General features: G+C 47.6%; 1 protein-coding gene across 12 annotated transcripts in view; it reads right to left on the bottom strand.

Annotated features, from left to right (window-relative positions):
* Window positions 1-21,138, bottom strand: part of PTK2 (protein tyrosine kinase 2) — a 259,848-nt gene that overhangs the window by 84,715 nt on the left and 153,995 nt on the right. For 11 of the 12 annotated variants that reach the window (XM_078071946.1, XM_078071938.1, XM_078071937.1 and 8 more), the window contains 4 exons: window positions 19,360-19,467; window positions 17,678-17,795; window positions 11,477-11,507; window positions 8,847-8,899 (listed from right to left, as the gene is read on the bottom strand). In XM_078071946.1, coding sequence (XP_077928072.1) covers window positions 8,847-8,899; window positions 11,477-11,507; window positions 17,678-17,795; window positions 19,360-19,467 — 310 coding nt within the window. Of the gene's footprint in view, window positions 1-8,846; window positions 8,900-11,476; window positions 11,508-17,677; window positions 17,796-19,359; window positions 19,468-20,728; window positions 20,875-21,138 lie in introns of those variants that run through there. The other variant, XM_078071948.1, reaches the window with a different exon arrangement.

Below are 21,138 nucleotides of genomic sequence, written 5' to 3'. Positions count from 1 at the left end.
GGATTACTTTACATTTATTGAACACCTACCATGAGCGGGGCACACTGTGTAGATGCTTGGTTTACAGCAGTGAAACAGACACCCGACTCCTACCTTAATCAGCTTATGTTCTAGTATGGGGCAACAACAATAAACAAAAAGGTAAATTACCTGGTGTGTCAATACTAAGTGCCACAGAGAAAAACAGAGCCAAAGTGGGCAGGGAGTATTTTCCAGTGGTGCTGCAACGTTAAATATGGAAGGAGTCATTTGCAAAAAGCCTTTGAGGGGCAGAGGGAGAGGGCAGTAAAAACATCTGGGCTGACAAACAGCAGCTGAGCAGGCCCTGCTCTGCAGAGGTGAGCCTGGGCCACTTGCCCAGGAGCAGGGAGGTCAGGCAGGGCGACAGAAGAGTGAGGGGGGTGGGGAATGCTGTCAGTGGTGGTGCGCACCAGGGAGCCCACGTCAGGGCTCTGGCTGTCACTGGGAATGACACGGGGCGGATGCACATAAGAAAGAAGTGACGTGATCGGCCTTAGCTTTCAAAGGTTTCCTGGGGGGCTGCTAACGGGTGCAGGGAGACCTGCCAGGCCACTGCAACAAACCAGGCACAGAGTGTGTGCCCCTGAACAATGGCAGCTGTGTGGAAGCTGGACTGAATATATTCAGAGGACTGAGCCCGTTAGGATGTGCCAATCGATTGAATATAGAGGCAGAAGCAGCGCAGCACCAGAACAGGCCCAAAGACTCTGGTCCGATCAGCCAGAAGGAAGGAACCACCACTTACTAAGAGGGGAGACTGAGAGGTGCATGCTTGGTGGGGAGACCAGGGGTTCACTTTTCAGCATAGTAAGATGCCCGTGAGCCCCCAGAGTGGACGTGCTGAAGAGGTAGTTGGCTGCAAGAGTCGAGCTCAGGGAAGCTTCTGGGATCAAGATGACAATTTGGGAGTCGCCAGCATAATTAAGGCATGAAACACGGTAAGATCCCCAAGGAGGCGACTGGCGGCAGGGAAGAGGCCGGAAGACTGAGACCTGGGGCCGCCCAACATGCAGAGGGGGTGCCAGAGCAAGGCCGGCAGGCAGGAAGCCGGAGAAGGGCTATCTCCAGCAGCAGACTGATCGTGCAAGCCTCTCGCGCAGAGTTCTGTTGTAGGGGCGCGAGAAGAGGGCCAGAGCCCCGCTCAGAAGGGCTAGGGGTTGGAAGAATCCTCTCCCATGGACACGGAAATCACCCGGAACTTGGAGGGGTGCCTGGGGGTAGCAGTGAGCCAGAAATGCAGGAGAGTCTTGTTCTGATACATGCGTTTCTGAGGGAGAACAGTCTGGAAGAGTTAATAAGAAGCAAAGGATACTGAGTTCACCCCCATGCCCAGTTCGACAATGGCTCTGAGGGGAAACCACGGCCGTGGCTATGAGGACGGTGGGGCAGCGGCGCCCCCAGGGCAGGGCCAGTGCTGGGTAGGGGAGGTGACCGAGGCTTGGAGGAGATGCTGTGGATTACATGTAAGTGAAGGGTGGGAGATGACCCATGGGACTTCTCAAGATGCTGGCATAGCCGGGGGTCAGTCTGAGGGGTCGGCGCTTTCCTGCTCGTCTTTACTAACAAGTAAAGCAGAAGTCCCTGTGACCGTACGTCTCAGGCCCGTTCCTTTGCTCAGACGGTCAGGCTGACGATGTACATGGGGGAAACTGCCCTAGCAATCATCCAACCTGGGTCGATCATGGGAGCCACCCCTGCCCCTGATAATACCAAAACCCACAAATTCATAATGATGCTCAAAAAAAGAAAGCACAGAAGAATAAGATCTGGCCAGGGAGGCAACTCACCATTTTAAAAACTGGAAAATAAAGGGAATGAATGAGGTAGTTTTCTTGTCTTTCTAGCAGGAAGCATTTCTCAGGGTAACTGAACAGCCGAGGAAATGCCTTCTTTATAAGTATAATAGCTAAATAAACGAAGACGTGGCAGAAGTCAGGTGTGGCCACTTTGCGGCCCCTGACAGAATCCAGACATGCAAGTCAATGGCCACGAAGGCCATCGGGTGTAATGCTCACAGGAACTTTATAATGGATGGTCACAAACTGACCAAATCTACTGGTCAGTCTTCATGTCATGAAGAGAGACAGTCAGATGTATTCTTGTAAAAAAAAAAAAAAAAAATCACTGAGCCTGAATCTGATCAAACTTCCCTTGATCCTAATAAGCAGCGCCTGGGAAATAAAATGCAGGGACCCAAGAGGAGCATGTTCAGACAGCGTCACAGAGGTGTCCCTAGCCAGGCCCAGAGTATGGGGGACAACAGCGTAAGTGACACAATTTCTTCAGTAGATAAAGCATTGCATTGCCCCCTATTAGTGGAGGTTGATTAGGGGGAAGGTGGGCATACTCTCCATTCTGGAAACAGGTGCACGGGGCTAAGGTAACAGATTCGTGTGGCCTGGAAAGTGTGGAAAAGTGAATTCCCTCTTTAGTCTGCTGTCATACTCATTGTTCTGCTTTTCATGTGGGCTTTTTCTGACTGGGATGTGTCTCAGGCTGCTCCCTGCAGGGGGCCTCCACATGTCAAGGCCTCCTTGACCCCTGCAGCTGAGGGGTCAAGTCCAACTCAAGGCTTAGGACTAGGAAGCCAGTTTAGCTCTGGAGACTATAATATACGACATAGATATTTCAGTACCCACATGACTCCACAGAGTATTTTTCTCAATTCCTTTGAAGCCAGAGAGGAGAGGCAGATGGTTCAGTAGCCCAAATCTCAGCAGAGGCAAAGACAGTTCAAATGACCTAATAATGGTGGTGGAGAGAAGCCAGCACAGTGGGGTGCTCCGGCCATTCATGCCCTGGGCCAGCAGCCATCCTGACCACACCGAGGGAGACACAGCTGTGAACCTCTCAATGGCTGAAAGTCTCTCCTAACATGAGACTGATTATAGAACCCTATTCATGATCGTTGAAATGAGAAGAATTTCGGGTAAGCCAGGTACTAGGAACAAGTCAATAACATCCAACACTTACACTTCCTGCACATAAAAATAATCAGCAGCATCGATTTGATTAAATTATGTCACAGAGCACCTAATTTACAAAAATTAACTTTGCATGTACTAGATGCTAATACTCTAAATTAGGGAACTTAAAAAAAATTCCCAGAAGCGAGTGTTAAAATCAAGCTTTCAGCAACAGGCAGAGACTACCCTGTAAATCACAGCCCTGTCAAAATTGAAGCTAGCATGTAAACTAGACAAAAGAAATTCTTTCAAACCTGAGTATAGGGCAGACTTTCGAATTTTAACAGAAGAATGTCAGAAATGAGTCAGCGCTATGCTATTCTTGACAAATGGGGGGACAGACTACAACGCAGTCACACTCAGACTCTTCCAAACCAGTCCTCCCTTCCACATAGAAAGTCACTAAGCTTCTGAACAATTCGGTGTAGTCCAATGTAAAGACAGTGGTTTTGGGAGTTCAAGACGTTGGTTTCAATCAGGCTTTCTATTACTTACTATGTGAACTGGGCCAGGCCACCTCAACTTTGAGTCTTAATTTCCCTACCTGTAAAGTGGAAACAGCACGAGGAAGAGCGTCCTGAGGTTTAAACAAGATAACGCACGTGAACAAGTCAGGCATCGTCTCTGGGCCTCGCTCCTGTACAAACACCTGCTCATGTCTTACACGAGGCTGCGCACGGTGACAAGCGAGCCACAGACCTGGTATTTCAGAGGCCCCAGAAGAGGAAAAGTGCAACAATTACTATGGACTTGTACTTTATAGAACTTTACAGTTCACAAACTGTTTTTGTATATATAAGTGACTTGTAAAATTTATAATGAATCAGCCGAAAGCAAATAACATTTATTTTGTTCAATATATTTTAGTTTAGAATAATTTTTAGTCACTAAGTTGAAAAACCTAAAAGTAGTGAAGGAAATGATGATGCATGATTAACAACTGAACCAAAGAATCTGTTACAAAGTTAAAATTGTTTAAATTGCAATAAATACTGAAAAAGTACCATCACATAGGGCTCAGCAGAAACAATCAAACCAAACATTTCTACTGACAAAAAAAGGTCACTATGTCGGTTTTCATGGCAGAAATACAAAAGAGAAAAATGTTCTACAATCTCTGATCCCATTTTATGTAATTGAAACATTCAACAGGAGCCCTGTTCATAATGTGGTGGCATCATCACCACGTGTGGCCCTGTACTTCTTGTCACAGTAAGGTCTAAAAAACAAACTAAAAAAACCCTAAAACACAAAAACCAACCAAACAAAAAAAACAGAGTTTACGCCTTCAAAACATTTAAAATTCAGCTTTATTCACTGCCCTGTGTTCCTGCAGAATTTACACACACACGCACATGTACACGCATGCACGCGCGCGCACACGGCTCAAGCCGAGTCCAGGACGTAGGCCACGCCCCTCCCTGCGGCATTCACAGCCCCTTCCTGCAAGCACTGGCCTCTGGGTCCTACCTGAACTCTATAATATGCACGTTTCCAAAAACTTAATAACTAGGCTAAAAACAATTGCTTTAGGCCCTCAGAATGAGGTGCCCAGGGAAATGTGCTGTTATTCTTTAAATCTCTCAGTGTTACATTTATTTTCATACGGAAACTTTGTCTAGATTTCAAAGATAAACTCTCCATATATTCAACGTGGGTTACAATTGTGATCTTAATTAAGATGATCAAATACTGACATTTACTTTGCAAGGAATTAAGAATGAGTGCCTGGTCCCTCCTCTCTCAAAGTCAGGATTCTGCTTCATTTCCCAACCAGGGATCCATCAAGAGTTGAAAACGTTCTTCAGTTATCTAGATCCTCATTCTTCCTGTTGGTGAGCTTCCAGGCCCCTTGCCCAAATCCTCCACAGTAGCATCCAGAACAACTCACAGTGATGACCTCACAGGCCATCATCTGAGAACCCAGCGACTCTCGTGTCCCTGCAAGCTCGGGGTGTTCCTGCCCTTCTTCTTTCTGCTTTAGCTCCTGGAACTGCATTCCTAAGTCCTGGCCTGTCTCCACACCTTGCTCAGGCATCCACTGACTCACTTAAAAAGAGTTACTAAGTACTGATGTCCCAGTCAATAAGCAGACAAATAGAACATGTCTTTGCCTATGATGGGGCTGTGATCTAGTGCACAAGATGATTTCCAAAATGATCACATCCATCTAAAGACTTTCCATAACAGAAAGATGCACAGTGGGCTAGAACACTCTGAGGAAGGAGTCCTGGAGTAGTCAGGGAAGGCTTCTAGGAGGTGGTGACATCTGAATCTGGTCTTGAAGACCAGGTAAGATAAGACTTTTCAGAAACAGGGCGGTCACACAAGTTCCACTTTCTCCACCTTCCAAGTGCTTCTTCACCTGTACCCGAGGGAAACTCTAAACCGGCACTGAAAGACAGTATCACCTGGGGAGCAATAATGACCGAGTTCCAATCCTGGCTCCCTCAATTTCAGGTGTGACACTAACACATTGGTTTACTTTCTGAACTTCTTTCCTCAGATCTGTGAAACGCGGATGAAAAAGGCCCTGTAAGGCTGTCGTAGGGATTAAACAAGATCATATCTAAGGCACGTGAAGGTTTTAATGCCGTGAAACCATTCTGAACACTAAAGAGAGTCCTGTCCCCTCCTTGCTGTGTGTGACCCTGGCCAAGCTTCCAAGTCTTAACTGCTGTACCTGCCGCATCTCCTGGTCCCTCTCCCTATTCCCTGCGACCTTGGCAGCCGCCTGCCTTCTCCAAGCTCCTGCTCCAGGGCCCAGTGCTCGGTGTCTCCCTGTCTGCATGGCTCCAGCTCTCACAGTTACCTGCCCACATGTTACCTGCTCAGAGATACTTTTCTTGACCGCAATTTTATTACTTCTTAAAAAGCTTTATTTATTTAAGTAATCTCTACTCCCAATGTGGGGCTGGAACTCACGATCCCGAGATCAAGAGCTGCACACTCCACCAACTGGGCCAGCCAGGCTCCTCTTGACCACAGTTTTCAGTAGCCTCCCCCTTGCTGCTCTCGGTTTACCTGCTAGATTTTAATCCAGTGTCTCTGGTCTGTCTCTTCCACAGAATGTCAACTCCATAAAGGAAGGGACTTGGCCTTGCTCTCACCATCATACCCCTGCACCCAGAACAGGGCCTGCACAGAGCCAGCACACAGTATTTGCTGACTCAATTAATGCAAAATGGAAAATGTCAAACTGGAATACCCATCTTGCAGGGCTCGCGAGGGGTTCTATGAGATGGAGCGTGACAGAAAAGCACACACTCATGGCCGGCATGCCACTGGACTGCAGCCTCACACCGGGAGCCTTAAGAAAGAGAATGGCTCGCTGTGGGGGAAGCAGAATCAGAGTCTGCAGGCCCGGGGCAGCTGGATCTCTCCCTCGGGGGGCCAGTAACACCTTCACATGGTGCAGGTTTCCAGGCCGCTCCGTAAAGGAACACCCTCAGGGTTTAGAAACAGTACTGGTTTTCGAGGCATCAACGTAACAGTTTCTGAGTTAAGTGTGAGGCAGGCTCCTGGTGGGCCGGATGTTACGTTCCACAGTCTTTGTGGAAGACCGAAGGACGCCGCACCTGCTCGCCCAGCTCAGCGAAGTGAGCAAGCGCTGGTGTGACTGGGGTACACCAAACTCTGGAGCCCCTGGTGCTGTCGCTGAAGGTCCCCTGGACACGGAGTGCTCTCCTTCGCCGGCAGCTGCAGGTGACCATGGTGACTACCACTAAGACACAGTGTCACTGTCAGAACGGGAAGACTGTGACACGTGACAATGACAACAACATCCTGGCCAACGGGACAGCTCAAGCAAGCTGAATGCCCGCCGTGAGAAGGTGGGTGGCAGAGCACAGGCCCCTGCTCTCTGAGGGCTGAGCTAAGGAAACCAAACTTTGTCTAACTGTAAATTATAACTGAAAGTCTCTGACCAGAGAGCTGCCTATTTAAATTATATACGTATGATGGCAATTCAATTAATTAACATGGAGAAGGGACTGAGGGTCAGACCTGTGGCTATGGGACAGCTAGGGAGAACAGTGAAGGCAGGACAGGAAAGGATGCGTGGCAGGGGGAGGTAAGACCCCGATGTTCAAGGATGATCAGGTGCTGAAAACTCCAAGGTTCAAAGCCTGAAGCAGTGAGGACACTGATGAAAGGGGGTCAGGAAAACAGGAGAAGGAACAAGACGCGAAGGGTCTCTGAGGACCTCATCTGAGCTGCAGAGTCCTGATGCACCTAACAGGGCACCTCTGCTCTCTCTTCAGCGTAGGGCTGGGGTGCGCCCTGGCCCGCACGGGGGTGCTCCCCAGGGCTCTCTCGTGCAGCTGTTTGCGGCCCGCAGGACGATGGAGAAGAGCTCGGAGAGTGGTGCACAGCTGGCCCCGGTCTCACCCGTCCTACACGGCACGCTGCAGGTCATCCCGGGGCGCCCGGCCGTCCTCCTCTCCTCTGGACCCAGGCCTGCTCATGGACAGAATCCTTCGCCTCACTCACCACTTCAGCACAGGGTGGCTTTTGTCTCTCCAACTAGATCACAAACTCCCTGAGGGCCTGGTTTACGTCGGCCCCATCTCCTGCGCCCAAAAAGCCCTAACAAGGGGCAGGCCCAACGCACGCCAGCCAAGTGCCCCCTCGTGCCCTAGCACCACCGCTGGGTTAGGAGAGCACATGGGGGAAGGCAGCATGCCAGCACGACAGACTACTCTTTTAGAGCGTGCTGGCAACCCCGCAGCCTACCAGGCATCTGACCCCGGCCAAGGGCCCAAGCTCGAGTACTCAGAACGCCCTCCAGCTCGTCAGGGAGCGACTGCAGTGCTCTGACGCATCCTGCAGCTCATCACCAGAGTCCCTTTGCCAAGTGTACAAAGGTGGGCACGAACACTTCCTGAGAGAGGGCTTGTGGGGTGTTTGTGCACGATAAAAAATAAGCAAGTGCATTTATATGCTGGAACACTATGAAAGAATATAGTCATCGACTAGGCAAAAGCACGAAACTAAATTTCAGGAAAAATTAACTCAAGGGAAATCAAGCAAATGGGGATTAGGTTTCTTCTGAGTCAGATTATCAGACTCTGGAGTTATTAGGAAGCTGCTGTCGTAGAAACATAGCACAGAGCTCAGACTGGACTGCAGACGTGCGTGTATGCATGTGTGTACGTGTACATGCACGCATGCATGTCCGTGTGTGGTATTCACGTGTGCACACACATGCATGTCTGTGTGTACGTATAAAAGACACCAAACTTGGGTCCACAGAAGATGCTTCCCGTTCCCGCTTTCCTCTATTTCCCACATTTTTCAATGGGGGGAAAAGGCACATATTTTTTGAAAACATACCAAGGAAAGCACACCATACTCATGACACCAGCAAAAAAATAGTTAACATACTGCTTGGGCCAGTATCTTAACTATGTCTCTTAAAAAAACAATATTCAAACACCACTTGATGTTAATTGTGAAAGACAGAAACCACTGAAAAACATTTCGCATTTCCTGAACTCAAAACAATAAATACACAAAGTATATACTGTTACATTCTAAGTTGCAAAGATTAATTATAATGGCAAGTTCAAAAGTAAAAATGTTCACTCTAAGTATGGTCAACATGACATTACAACTGAACAATAACTTGCAAGTCTATGCAGTCTTGTATTACATATACACATCTCTAAAGAAAATCTTGAGCCATATTCAAACCTATTTAATGATGTTAAAATTATGGAGCTTTGGGTGGTCAGACAGCTTAGCTTTCTAAGCTATTCTAGAAAGAGCAATCACAGTACAGAGCCCCCTCCTTCTGCAGCACCTGGACGTCTCTGCCTGGCAGCTTCTACCTGGGGCTTTCTGGGTGGAGCCTCTCACCTGATACGGAGACCGCGTGTGTCCGCATGCCTTGCTTCTCGCTGTTGGCCAGCCTGGAACAGAAAGGAGCAGAGCCATGAGCGCCGTGCCGGCAAACAGGGAGTGCCTACAGTCAGGACCATGCCATTTCCCATGGAGACCGTGCACTTTCGAGGGTGATTTTTAAAAGATTAAGCGCTACTAACTGAGGCACTTAAAATCACCAGACTGCTCTACTGTTTTAGAGACGACAGACGACTGGAGGAGCACCGAGATGCTGAGAGAGCCGCTCGTGACAGCAGCTTCAGCCCTACATCACCACTCGGCAGCCGGTGGGTATGTGGGTCAGAGCAAATTTTACACTGCAATGCTAGACTGCAAGGGGTCGCCCCACATTGATAAAATACAGGGAAAAGACACCTGGAATTGAAATTGCACTCTAAAACATAATTTGAAAAACACCCAGGAGTATGCCTGGTCCTCCTTAAATTCAGAGCATGTAAAAAAGCAGGCAGGACCTTAATACCTATTTTTATTATTTACAGACTAAGCCTAATGTATCTGGTTACTTGTTTCATAAAATTGCCCAACAACAGGTGTGTTTGACGTATCTACCCACATAAAATAAAATTTTGGCCAAAAATCTCAGCGACATTTAAAAAACAGAAGCATAGTTCAGTTTTAAATTTTCGGAAAGCACAAAACAGAGAGAAAGAAAAGGAACCCCAGATTCTTTAGATGCCAGAGTGACTTTGATGTTTTTATAAAAGAAAACTTTTTCCAGATACATAAGCATGTACTATAGAAGTGCTGAACAGAAAATGGTTCCGGCACACAGAATTTACACTGGGAAATACGGGACCTGGAGAGTAGATCCCTCTCGAGAATGGGGAAGATTCAGTATGCAGCTGTGGGGCCCCTACAATCAGTGATCTCAGCATAAAGCCACGGGACCGAGTTCCTTTCACTGAGTTCTCTACGTATCCCAGATCTAATGAGCTTTAGGGCTGAACCAGAGTTGCCGTGTGACAAATCACCGGTTCCTCTTCTACTGTGGCTACGGGACTCCCGGCAGCTGTCTGAACCACACGCACAGGGAAGTCGGGGTGCGCGCTCCCGACAGCAGGTCAGGCCATGTGCTTCCAGGCCCTGCTGCCCGCGCGGCGGGCTCTTCCTCTCCCACGCCGTGTCTCCGGGGGCTGCTGCAAATCCGCTTGCTCACTGCCACACGGATTTCACCACTTTCCAACCAAGAGCTGCCACAGCGTCTGCCGCTCTGTGATTTGTGGCAAATGGCACTCTTTTAAAGTTTCCTTTTTAATTCACTGTTTCTAGCATCTGTTGCCACTTCTACCTACTACCGTCTTCATCCACTTTTGTATCTATGTTTACGATTCTGCATATTTTAATCCTCAAAGTCATCTCTTACAGATTTTCTACAGTTGAAGATATTCTGGGCATAGTTTCCTGGCCTAATATGGGACATTAATAAATATCTATTAAACATTATTGAGTTTGTGAAACACAGTGCCCGAAAGCTGAAAGCAAGCTGCTTTGACCCATGCCTCCACCCCCCGCACAGCTATGGTGCACCTCCCATACACCAGCTACTCCCCGGGTCAGGTCTATGATGTCACATGACCCTGGCCGTCCATGAGGTCCTGCGGGCATGCGTGAGCAAAGAGGTAGTTTTGAAAGTGTGATAAGTCCTCCAGCAAGGAAGAAGGTGTTATGGGGAAGCACACGAGGGTGCTCTCCAGGGCTGGGCGATCGTGGGAGGTTTCTAGAGCCAGAAAGATGAGCAGGGCCTAGGCGAAGTTACAGAGGCTGGAGGACGAGTGGGGCATGTGAGTGAAGAGCATTTACAATGGCTTGGAGGTAAAGAAAGGACCATTTACTCCAGTAACTAAAGGAAGTTCAACAGAGCTGAAGAAGAGCGTGAGTGGTGGTGAAGCAAGCCTAGAGGGGCCGGCAGGGGCCAGTGGTCGGGGTCTGGCCTGCTGGCCCAAGGACGCTGGCCTTTATCCACAGAGCGACAGCAACCCCTGCAGGTGTCATGAGACTCTGTTCCACCCCAGAGCGCTCAGCACTCGGCTCTGATGCTTCCTTACCGACGTGTCCATATCTCCCAATTTAACTCCTCTGGTCCCCAGTCCCTCGCACGCTGGCTGACCCCAGAGAAGTTACTAAGTAAGTTCTTCTGGCATCACTGCTCAATTCTTTTTAATCTTACAGATCAACACATCTACTATGAAATTCATGACATCAACAACTTAAAAAATGAACACAAATTACTTATGTTTACTTTTCTCACTTGTAAAACAGCCAGAATGGCACCAATTCTCAGGTTCTTAAAAGGTGAGTGCTGAGTATAAACCATCAACAGGCCTCCCCGGTGCTGTGACCGGGACGGTCCTCCAGCTGCCCGATCAACTTAAGATAAGGGGAAAGTCATTTTACACTTTTGGTTAAAGCTAAATACATAACACGATTTACAACTCATTTGACTTCTTTCTGGAAATACTTGTTTTCCACTTCCCTAGTTGTATACACAGAAGTTTGATGATTCAGGCAAATGGAAAATAAAGCATGGTGATTGCTTGACAGTTTCTAACACAAATAAGTAACAAAATGCACAAGGCAGCACTTACTTTGGTATTGATGGCAACGCCCGTTCACCTTCTGGAGAAAGAGAGAGAGAGAGAGAGAGAGAGATGAGGTCCCTATTTCTTTAGAAAAGATTATGTGTAGCAATCAGAGAACAAGGGTAAGTCTTAGTCCAGAATTTAGCAATAACCCTTTAATAAGGAAGTTATTACACTGTGCATCTTAGGCTTTCGTGGTTCATTTTCAATATTTACAACACACATAAACCGACTGGAGGTGCATATTGTGTAAGAGGGACTGTCTAATCAGAGCAAAGCCCTGAGGGGATAAGTGGGTCAAAGACATCCCTACACCAGAGGACTGGCCATTTTGTCCTCTGATAAAAATGCTCAGTAGAAGCAACACCAAAACCTGTCTAGGAAACACAAATACAAGGAAAACAAATCCTCGGGATGTGCAGAGGCAGAGGGACTGATGCACCAGAGCAGCCCAGGAAGCAAGCAGGCCTTGACCAAGGGGTCACCTGCCACCCATGACAGGGCTGCGCTCGGGGCTCCCGGCACCGGCCCTTGCTGCTCTCATCACAGCAAAGCGCAGGGCTCCATTTGGTGGTTGGCGGACACGCTCTCTCCCCACCCTCCTTCCGTGAGGCAGGAAGCACAGAGCTCCCAGGTCAAGGTCTTCTATCTGTTTAAATCTAACAGGCACCTAACTAATCCTCTCTTCTAATCCATCCCTGGGCTAAGTTACTACGAGGATCATGTTCCCCCCAATACAAACTCATCAAGTCATTCCCTTGTTTTAAATTCCAGTGTCTCTCATTGGCTTTTTTTTTTTAAGATTTTATTTATTTTTTATTTTTTTAAAAGATTTTGTTTAGGATTTTGTTTATTTATTTGACCGAGAGAGACACAGAGAGAGAGGGAACACAAGCAGGGGGAGGGGAGAGGGAGAAGCAGGCTTCCCGCGGAGCAGGGAGCCCGATGCGGGGCTCGATCCCAGGACCCTGGGATCATGACCTGAGCCGAAGGCAGACACTTAACCAACTGAGCCACCCAGGTTCCCCAAGATTTTATTGTTAAGTAATGTCTACACTCAACGTGGGACTTGAACTCACAATCCTGAGATTAAGAGTCGCATGCTCTACTGACTTGAGCCAGACAGGCACCCCTTTCAATGGCTTTTAAGATGAAATTTAAGCACATCTGCTCAACCCACAAAGCACTGTTTCATTTCTGCTGGCACACAACACTGCCCTATCTCCATCTTTGGGGTGTCTGCCCACCTACCACCCATCTCTCTGACACCTTCCCAGGTAGTCCATTAGTGTCACCCAGTGCAGTCACAATTGCTGTCTACAGTTCTGCTCCTTGCACTTGCCCTAGAACTTAGCCCCAAGAGCTCTTCGCCTCCAGAAGTTACCTTTGTGCTGTCTCACCAGTCTTGCTCCCTACTGCTCCCTGGTCCTAGGTGACTGCATAGCATAGTTCCCTGAACACATCATGCTGCCTTCACACATTCCGACCCTTGAAAGGTGCTCTTCCCTCTGGTAGAAAGACCATTCCTCAATTTCTCAAAGCTCAATTCGGTGGGGGAATGGGTTGGATGGGGGATGGGTATTAAGGAGGGCACTTGTTATGATGAGCACTGGGTGTTGTATGAAAGTGACGAATCACTAATTCTACTCCAGAAACCAATATTGCACTGCTTGTTAACTAACTAGAATTTAAAAATAAATAAATGAATGAACGAATGATATAATATTCTAAAAAAACAAAACCTCCATCCAAGCACAATTTGAGCTCCAGGGAGCCCTTCCTGCAGCAACTCAGGTGGCTCTGGGTGGTGCTGCTGTGCTCTGCCTCGTTCCAGGGCACTTGTACATGTGAACGCACTCGAAGGTCGGACTCAACCTGCACACAGGTGTCTCTCACACTCAGCAGGGCACCCTGCGCTCACAAGGTTCTCAGACCGCTGCTTGGTAAATGAAGAACTGAATCAGCCTCGGATCCCACGTGAGTGACTCTGCACAACTATTTATCTGTGAAACAGAAATCAGACCGTCTGGTTTGCAGGGACAGCTGAGGCATGCGCGGCGGCGCAGAACGCAGACGACCAGCACGTGACCCCCAACACGCGGCTGCATTACCACCCAAACCGCCTCACTCTGACTTTGACATCCACATTTCAAGCAAAATACCCAAGTGCCACCACGAAGGCCAAACGTGGAGTTACTAGAAAATCTATCATTAGCTGACCACCCGCGAAGACTCCGACCAGGTCTTGTCCACACCCACCACTGTCAGTTAGTAACGGCCACTAGCCGTCTGCACCCTTTGTCGCAAGGTCTACTTCCCTGGGAGGAAAAGAGACCAGCTCATAAACACTTGGTTAATAGAGACTTCCTAAGCAGCTGGGCAGGAGCAGAGAGAAGGCTGTAAATGAGCTGATTAACAACAAAGGATCTTGAGAGTACATTTTCAGGAAGCAAGACCGTAAATCACTGAGTAAAATGGCCACACACACTAGCAGCAGCACTGTTATAAAAACGCAGTACTCACCGCCTAAAACGCCCAGTTCTAGGTGTCAGTTTTTAACATTCCTTTAAATTTATAAGCTGAAGGCCTAACATACAACTTCTCATGTCATTCCCACGGCAGATAGCTTATTTCCCGGAATAAATCCTTTAGGATTAAGGATGTATCTTTATATTAACCTACATTTGACTTTTCAATTTTTGAATAAAAGTTCTTACCTGTTTTTTAAATTAAACAATGCAGATTCCCTGTAGCAAATCTAAATCATAAAGGTGCATATTATAGAAAGGAAGTGGGAAGGCCAAAGCCTCGTCCCCTGCTTCAATCACATCTCCCACCTCCCCAGGAGTCCTCCCTGTCCACAGCTGGTCACTGAGCTGCCCAGGTTTCCAGACTCCTCTTACACTTGCGAATACACACACACAGGCTTGGCTACATGTATGTGTGTGTGCGTAGGAGTGGGCTTTCAGCACGAAAATAGCACCGCCTCCCGTTTTTCACAGCTGTGGAGTACTCTATGAGGGGTGCATGCTCCCTCACTTAGTGATTCCTTCCCGTTGTGTGGACATTTAGGCTGTGTCTGGTTTTGAGCTGCTACACACACTGCAGAGTGAACACCCGGTGTCCATCGGATTCTGCAGGAGGACCTCTAGGAGGTGGACAATGGACAGGCGCCATCGCTACACTGGCCTCCGACGACTTATGCAGACACCAACAAAATGGGAGAGCACATCTTCCAAGGATGGAATGGAAGATCTGTCGCTTCACCCAACCTAAACCAGAAAACGCGATCTGTCGCTGCTGGTGTCCAATGCCTATTGCACATCTCCATGTCCACTCTTCTACAAGGAGCCTATTTTCATACTGGCTTGTCTTAATGAGCTGGAAGAACACGCGAGAAAGAAGAGATTTTAATTCTTTGTTGTCTGTGTCACAGATGTTTTCCCTCCTGTATCTCAGCTTTAAAAAAATGTTTCTTTTACTAACAGAAGTGCTTTCATGTTTACAAAACCAACTCTGTCAATTCTGTTCTTCCTACACCCTGGGTCGGGACCTCTTAGAAGCATACCTCCCCTCCCTCCCAGGTACAGGCTTATTATCATCCCGCACACAGGAAATCTTCTGAGGAATGAGGAAATTATGACCCTATGTTAATGTGCATAATTCTTTCCTCTGAGAAGAATTTTACTAAAATTGAAAAACTGCCACTGAGCTCTCCTGTGGCTAAGGCACAGGTCAGCTAACCCCACAGTAAGGGTCAAGGTCGTTCAGCAACTCTGATGGAACTCAGTCCAGGGTATCTGGCTTGGGGCTCTAATTACATTTTCCACCCCAGTAAACACCACCTTTAAAAGCACTTTTTAAGTGCAAAGTAATTGTGGTAGATCACAGAAGTAATCAAGTGCGTCTGAGCATACTCACAACTTACAGGTAGAACTTACAGATCACTTAGAACTGGTGTCCCTGTTATGCGTATAAACACGTACCTGTTGTTTACCATTAAACAGTTTACAGTCTAGAGAAGACATATGGGTACATATATAAGTGTTATTAAAAGCACACTGCCAGGAAAATGGTGCACTGGAGTGTAGAAACATGTTTTAAATTTATTAGAAATTTTTAAAAAATCTAAATTAAAAAATGCTCATGTGCTCTTGTCCACATATATTTCTGACCATAATCCATTAAAAATGTTTGATTTAAAGTATTATTTCCATTAGGCGTATACCTTCATGTTAGGTACCTATTACAAAATAGTTGTATAATAAATGAACACGCTGGGATTGAGAATAAAGTAAGTACATTATCGAGTCTAGTGTCTCATTCTATAAAGACAACATAAAATTGCTAAGAGCCAGCGCCCTACTAGGATTTTATGAGAAGCGTTTTCACTTGTGCTCTTGTCATATGCATGAAGAACTTAATGCATCTCAGTTCACAAGATGTGATATCAAAATGTTTATCCCTAAGGAGAAAAAAAAAGCCAATTAAAAACCAACACAGGAAGGTGTTGAAGTTTCAAACATGGAATGGCTGGCTTATTTAATGCTTAATGTCTGAATGTTATTTTTTTGTGTGCATAAACTGATAAAGAACATTTGGTAAATTAGGATAAAAATTTTTAAATTATTTACTAAAAAGGAGACAGGCAATATGTCACATTGAACACTTTTGCAAAATACCGTCTTCATGGAAAGGAATTTCCCTAAAACATTTAAATAATATTTGCAAGGTACATACCCCTGCTTAAAACACAAAATAAAAAATCAAGAGTTTATGTCTGTACAAGTTTTAACTGAGAGTAGCCTTTAGACCTTTCTAAAAGCAACTTCATTACTATATTTCATACAAAGAAAGCTACTATAAATCTAAATATAACTATTTTAGAAAATAATAGGTTTTACTGGTGTGATCATAAAGATTTTTACTAGATTAGGCGTATCCTAGGATCCACACACTTTAGCTATTGTTTTCAGAGCACATCATGACACTAACTTTTAAACAAAGGTTCCAATGATTCCCCGTCTCACACCGCCCCCCCGCCCCCGACTGCTCCCTCCAGCCGCTCTGTGAACACAGGGTATGGGGCTGCTGGTAGGCCAGGCTTTCTGCTGCGTCTCTACCAGGAGTTCAGGACTCCATCATCTGTTTTCCTAGCTCGTCTCCACGCCGCGTACCTGGACACACAGCACTCGGCCCCTCAGGACCACTTTCCTGTGATGGTCCCGGTCACGGAGGGGAGTGCTGCAGGGGATCCCGTGTCTACCGGCCACAGAGCTGGCTGCTTTGTGGGCACCACTGTGGACCCACCTCCCATGCCATAAAGCAGGCGTCGTTCTTTATGGATGAGGACGGTCAGAGTCCAGGTTCACACAGTAGGTCAGGATCGCCCTGCAGCCAGCAGCAGTCACGGGAACAATGCTAACATTTATGGCCACTGCATGTGCCAGACACAGTTCCAAGCCTTTCACACAGATGAAGTCATTTATCCTCCCTGAACCATAAAAGACAGGTGCCACTCTGTGTGTGTGTCAGAGCTAGAGAACCAGGCACAGAAAGGTCAAGCAATTTACAGACGGCAGCTCAGAGGACTTGCCATTTGAACATACAAAAGGATACATTTCTAGAGCCCAGATTTTTCCTGCTACCATTATGCTATTTTCCTGCTGGGAACGTTCTGTTTGATTATTTCAGAATTCCAAATCTTCTGAAACAACCCTTCTTACTGCCTTGCAAGAACCCCACATGGCTTCCAAAGTGATACAGCCTTGTTTCTAACAATTACTCATTCTAATCACTGATTTTACATCATGCCTTAGAACTAATTTTGTTCTTTGCTCTAAGCTTTTGAGATCTATAAGAAAAAAGTTTATCTAACATGAGTTACAAAGTATACCTGAAAAAAAATCCAGAACATAATCCCAAAAGTTTACTACAAACACTGACAGCAGCCTAGAAAGCACCTAGAAAGTGTTGCCCGAACCCAGTAGCCTGAACACCAACACTGTTTCCCCGAAGCTCTTCTATTCAAACCCGGCTCACAGGCTGCGCGTTGCCCCACTTCCCCGGAAAACCAAGAACACAGACGTACTTGGCTGAATTACTTATTTGGTCTTCAGAGTCGTCTAAAAGAAGGAGTAGAGGCAGTTGGGATGAGCTCGCTTAACAGCTCCCAGTGCGACTGCTCAAGCAGAAGCAGGACCTCACCTTTCTGGGGTCTGATGATAAAAGACTGTGTGGCCCCGTTCACCAGCCGGCAGTACCCATCTATCAAGTCAGCCATATTCTCGGCGATGGTTAGGGATGGCGCTGTCACTGTCAGAGGCTAAAAGGGGAAAAGACCGAGAGAGGCGTTATTGTTCTTTGTATCATCAAAGGGGCAGCTGTACTATGACATCAGATCTCTAGGTACACTCGGAAAGAGAAGAGTGACAGCGACACAGATTTGTCATAAGGTTGGCGTGGAAAAGGAAGTTGATATTTAAGGATGTTATTCCTAGAATATGTGACAGAAGGCGACCCAGACAAAAACAGAAAAATCACTTAAACTGAGATTCATTTTCTAGAACTAAAGGAGGCAAAAAAAATATTTCCCTTCAGAGTTGTCTGGCCCCTCTGGAACATCTAATTAAGGGAAGAATTTAAAGAATCAGTATATTTCAAGTATGGCCTATTTTAGAAACAAACATGGAGTAAATTTTTATCAATTATCCCTCGTAATTTTTCTAGCATTAAAGAAAATTACTAAAATCTCATTATTTTAAGCATGCACAGCACGTTTTGCCTAAGAGGTCAGAATTCACTGTTTTCACTATCAAACCTGCAATTTTGATAAACTTCCTGAAGATTTATCATTAAAGATTACCCGGGAGATGATCAGAGCTGTATTTTCCTTCCCGGCACAAGGACGCCCTAACCAGAGCAGTATTCCTCACGTCCTCGTCCACGAACAATACACCCTCCCTGAGCTCCGCGACATGTTCAGGGCTGGGGGGGGGCGGGGGGGGCGGGGAGGGGGCGGTGGGGGGGAGTTCTGACAATGGTGGTGCCGAAAGAGAATGTTACAGAGGTGCTGTCTGGAAATTTTAACTGGCAATAGTTTCCGTATTTTAGGGTTTCATTTATTCACCTCTGAGAATCAAATGCACTTCTGAGAGCCTCAGAAATGCCCCTGCTCCCAAGGCAGAAAGAACAAGTGAGAAGCGTGGCAGATAAACCCATCTGAGAAAAGGCTTCCACCACCAGAGAGCCCCGTGAGCTGCACGTAACAGACAGAGGTCCGAAAATGTGCTGTGTGCGACAAGCCCAGTCGTTCTGACTCCACATGTGAGCATCCTCTGCCCGTCTGTCAGAGGTCACCTGATGCGGTATTTGCCAAATGGTGCGCTGTCTTGACTGGGCCACACTGCATGCGGATTAGAAGCGTGGGCTCTGGGAGGCACCCCATCTCCACCACTTGTGCTCAGCTTCCTCAGCTGTACAATGGGTTCAGAGCATCTCAAAGAACTCCTTTTGCTGGGTTCTGAGAATGACCCGTGTCGCTCCTGGCCCCCATGCTAAGCGTCAGAGTAGCGGGTGACCCACCCGGCAGGAGCTGCGGCGGCAGGGCTGCTAGCAGGTGACCCGGCCCCGAGACCACCACGCACAGCAGTCTGGGAAATGACACTGCTTACTGAAGGTACCCGTGCATTTACATAATCCTAAGAAGCGGATGTTCGTGCTAGTTCATGAGAATCTTCAACCGGCTTGACAATAATGCTCCTGACCGACTTTTCCATCTGTCACCTGCTCTACTCTTGGGGGCATGTACTCATTACTACCTGAAATGGAACACTCACCACGTAAGAGAAAGCTGGGATTCTGACGACCCACAAAAACTGCATCCTTACCTCGGGGGCACCGGCAATTTTCAGCTGTAGCATCCCTTTCCGGTCCTTGTCTTCGCTGTTCGAATACTGAATGGTCTGCACTTGATTGAAGTCGGCCAGATGTGTGGGCTTGGGAGAGAAAAGGCAACCACTTGGGACCCCAGACAGACTCCTGTCAGGTACTGTGTGACTTTCTTGCAGTGCCCACCCCATCCCACTCTCCCGAGGACCTCCTCCAGATGACTGCATCTGGGGGAGAGGCTGCTCATCCATCAGCCCCCAGTGGGGTATTCTCTTCCTTAGGAGCAGTCCTGGAACCACCAGGAACTGTCTGCTCACTCCCAGGTGAGGAATATGCCTGTTCTCTGTGTTCCTGATGGCCAAGCAGGAGCGCTCCACCTGTCAGAGCTGGACGAGTGAGTCACAGGTCCCAGAGAAGAAAGGAAATAGAAGAAAGTCCCAGATTTGACTTACTCACTGGCCTTGGGAGTAACTGCGTGTGAAACCTACTCCCGTTCCCACAGAGAGAGGGACCTGTGTGCACTCCCAGTGCATCCTGAATTAGAGCAAGTCTCTGAGTTTAACAACGCTAGGGAGTTGGCAGGTGTCCAAAGGACCCTTCTCAGGAAGACGTGCCAAGAGACTTCATTTCTCCAACTAGAATCAACTCTTTTCTTCTTATGAAGACAAAAAAAAAAAATGCCCATTTGTCCCTTATCCTTCTAGCATTTCATGACAATGATCACTTTGCTGTGATGATTCCTACACATTTATTCACAACAATTACCTTGATTTCAGCCTCTTTCTCTTACAACGTCATGAGGATTGGCCTCTCCCACCAAGTACTCCACTCAGCCCAGATTCTGCCACTGGGACTGAGCTGGAATTATGGTTCAGAAAGTGATTGGCTCCTGGGTGGCTCAGTCAGTGAAGCGTCTGCCTTCGGCTCAGGTCATGATCCCAGGGTCCTGGGATCGAGCCCCGCGTCAGGCTCCCTGCTTGGTGGGGAGTTTGCTTCTCCCTCTGTTCTCCCCCCACCTGGTGCATGTGCACTCTCTCTCTCTCAAATAAATAAATAAAATCTTTATTAATTTTTTAAAAGACTTTATTTATTTGTCAGAGAGAGAGCGCGCACAAGCAGGGGGAGTGGGAGAGGGAGAAGCAGGCTCCCTTTTTTTTTTTTAAAAAAAAAAAGCTTCCCTTCACATCAGAACACCTTCACAGCTTTGCTTTCAGGCACAGGTGTGTCCATGAGGCCTTCAGACGGGAGCCCAGGGGCAGCCCTCCGCTTTCCCATTCTAAGACGTCCAAACAACAGGGAGCACGGCCCCTGTGCCCACTCCCCTCTCTCCGCCTCTGTGCCACCTGCCCTCACGGGGTTCACTCCTACCTCACTGGCTGTCTTCCACAGTTCCTTTGGCTTCTCCTCTGCTCCATCTCTAAATGATCACGGGCCACAGGACTCTGTGCTGGGCCCATCCTTCCCCTGAGCTGTGGCGGCCCAGCCAATACCACCCAGCCCCATGGTGCAAGTACGTCTCCAGTCCTGAACTGGGACACGTAGCCAGCCACCTACATGACACCCCCACACGGACGTCGGGGACAGACCGTGAACAGCAGTCACGGGATCCGCTCTTAACACCTGCTCCTCCTCCAGGCCTCCCCAGTGCAGCAACAAGCATCACCAGTCAACCCTGTTCCTGAGCCGAAAAACGGAGGCATTATCACCGGCTCCTCTCTTTCCTCCCCCACAGCCAGCCCCCCTCCACACCCGGAGTCTGTGCAGTTTCCTTCCACCTT

Source organism: Halichoerus grypus, chromosome 5, assembly GCF_964656455.1.
Source record: "Halichoerus grypus chromosome 5, mHalGry1.hap1.1, whole genome shotgun sequence".
Taxonomy (NCBI): Eukaryota; Metazoa; Chordata; class Mammalia; order Carnivora; family Phocidae; genus Halichoerus; species Halichoerus grypus.
This window is presented reverse-complemented; position numbering and strand designations above follow the sequence as displayed.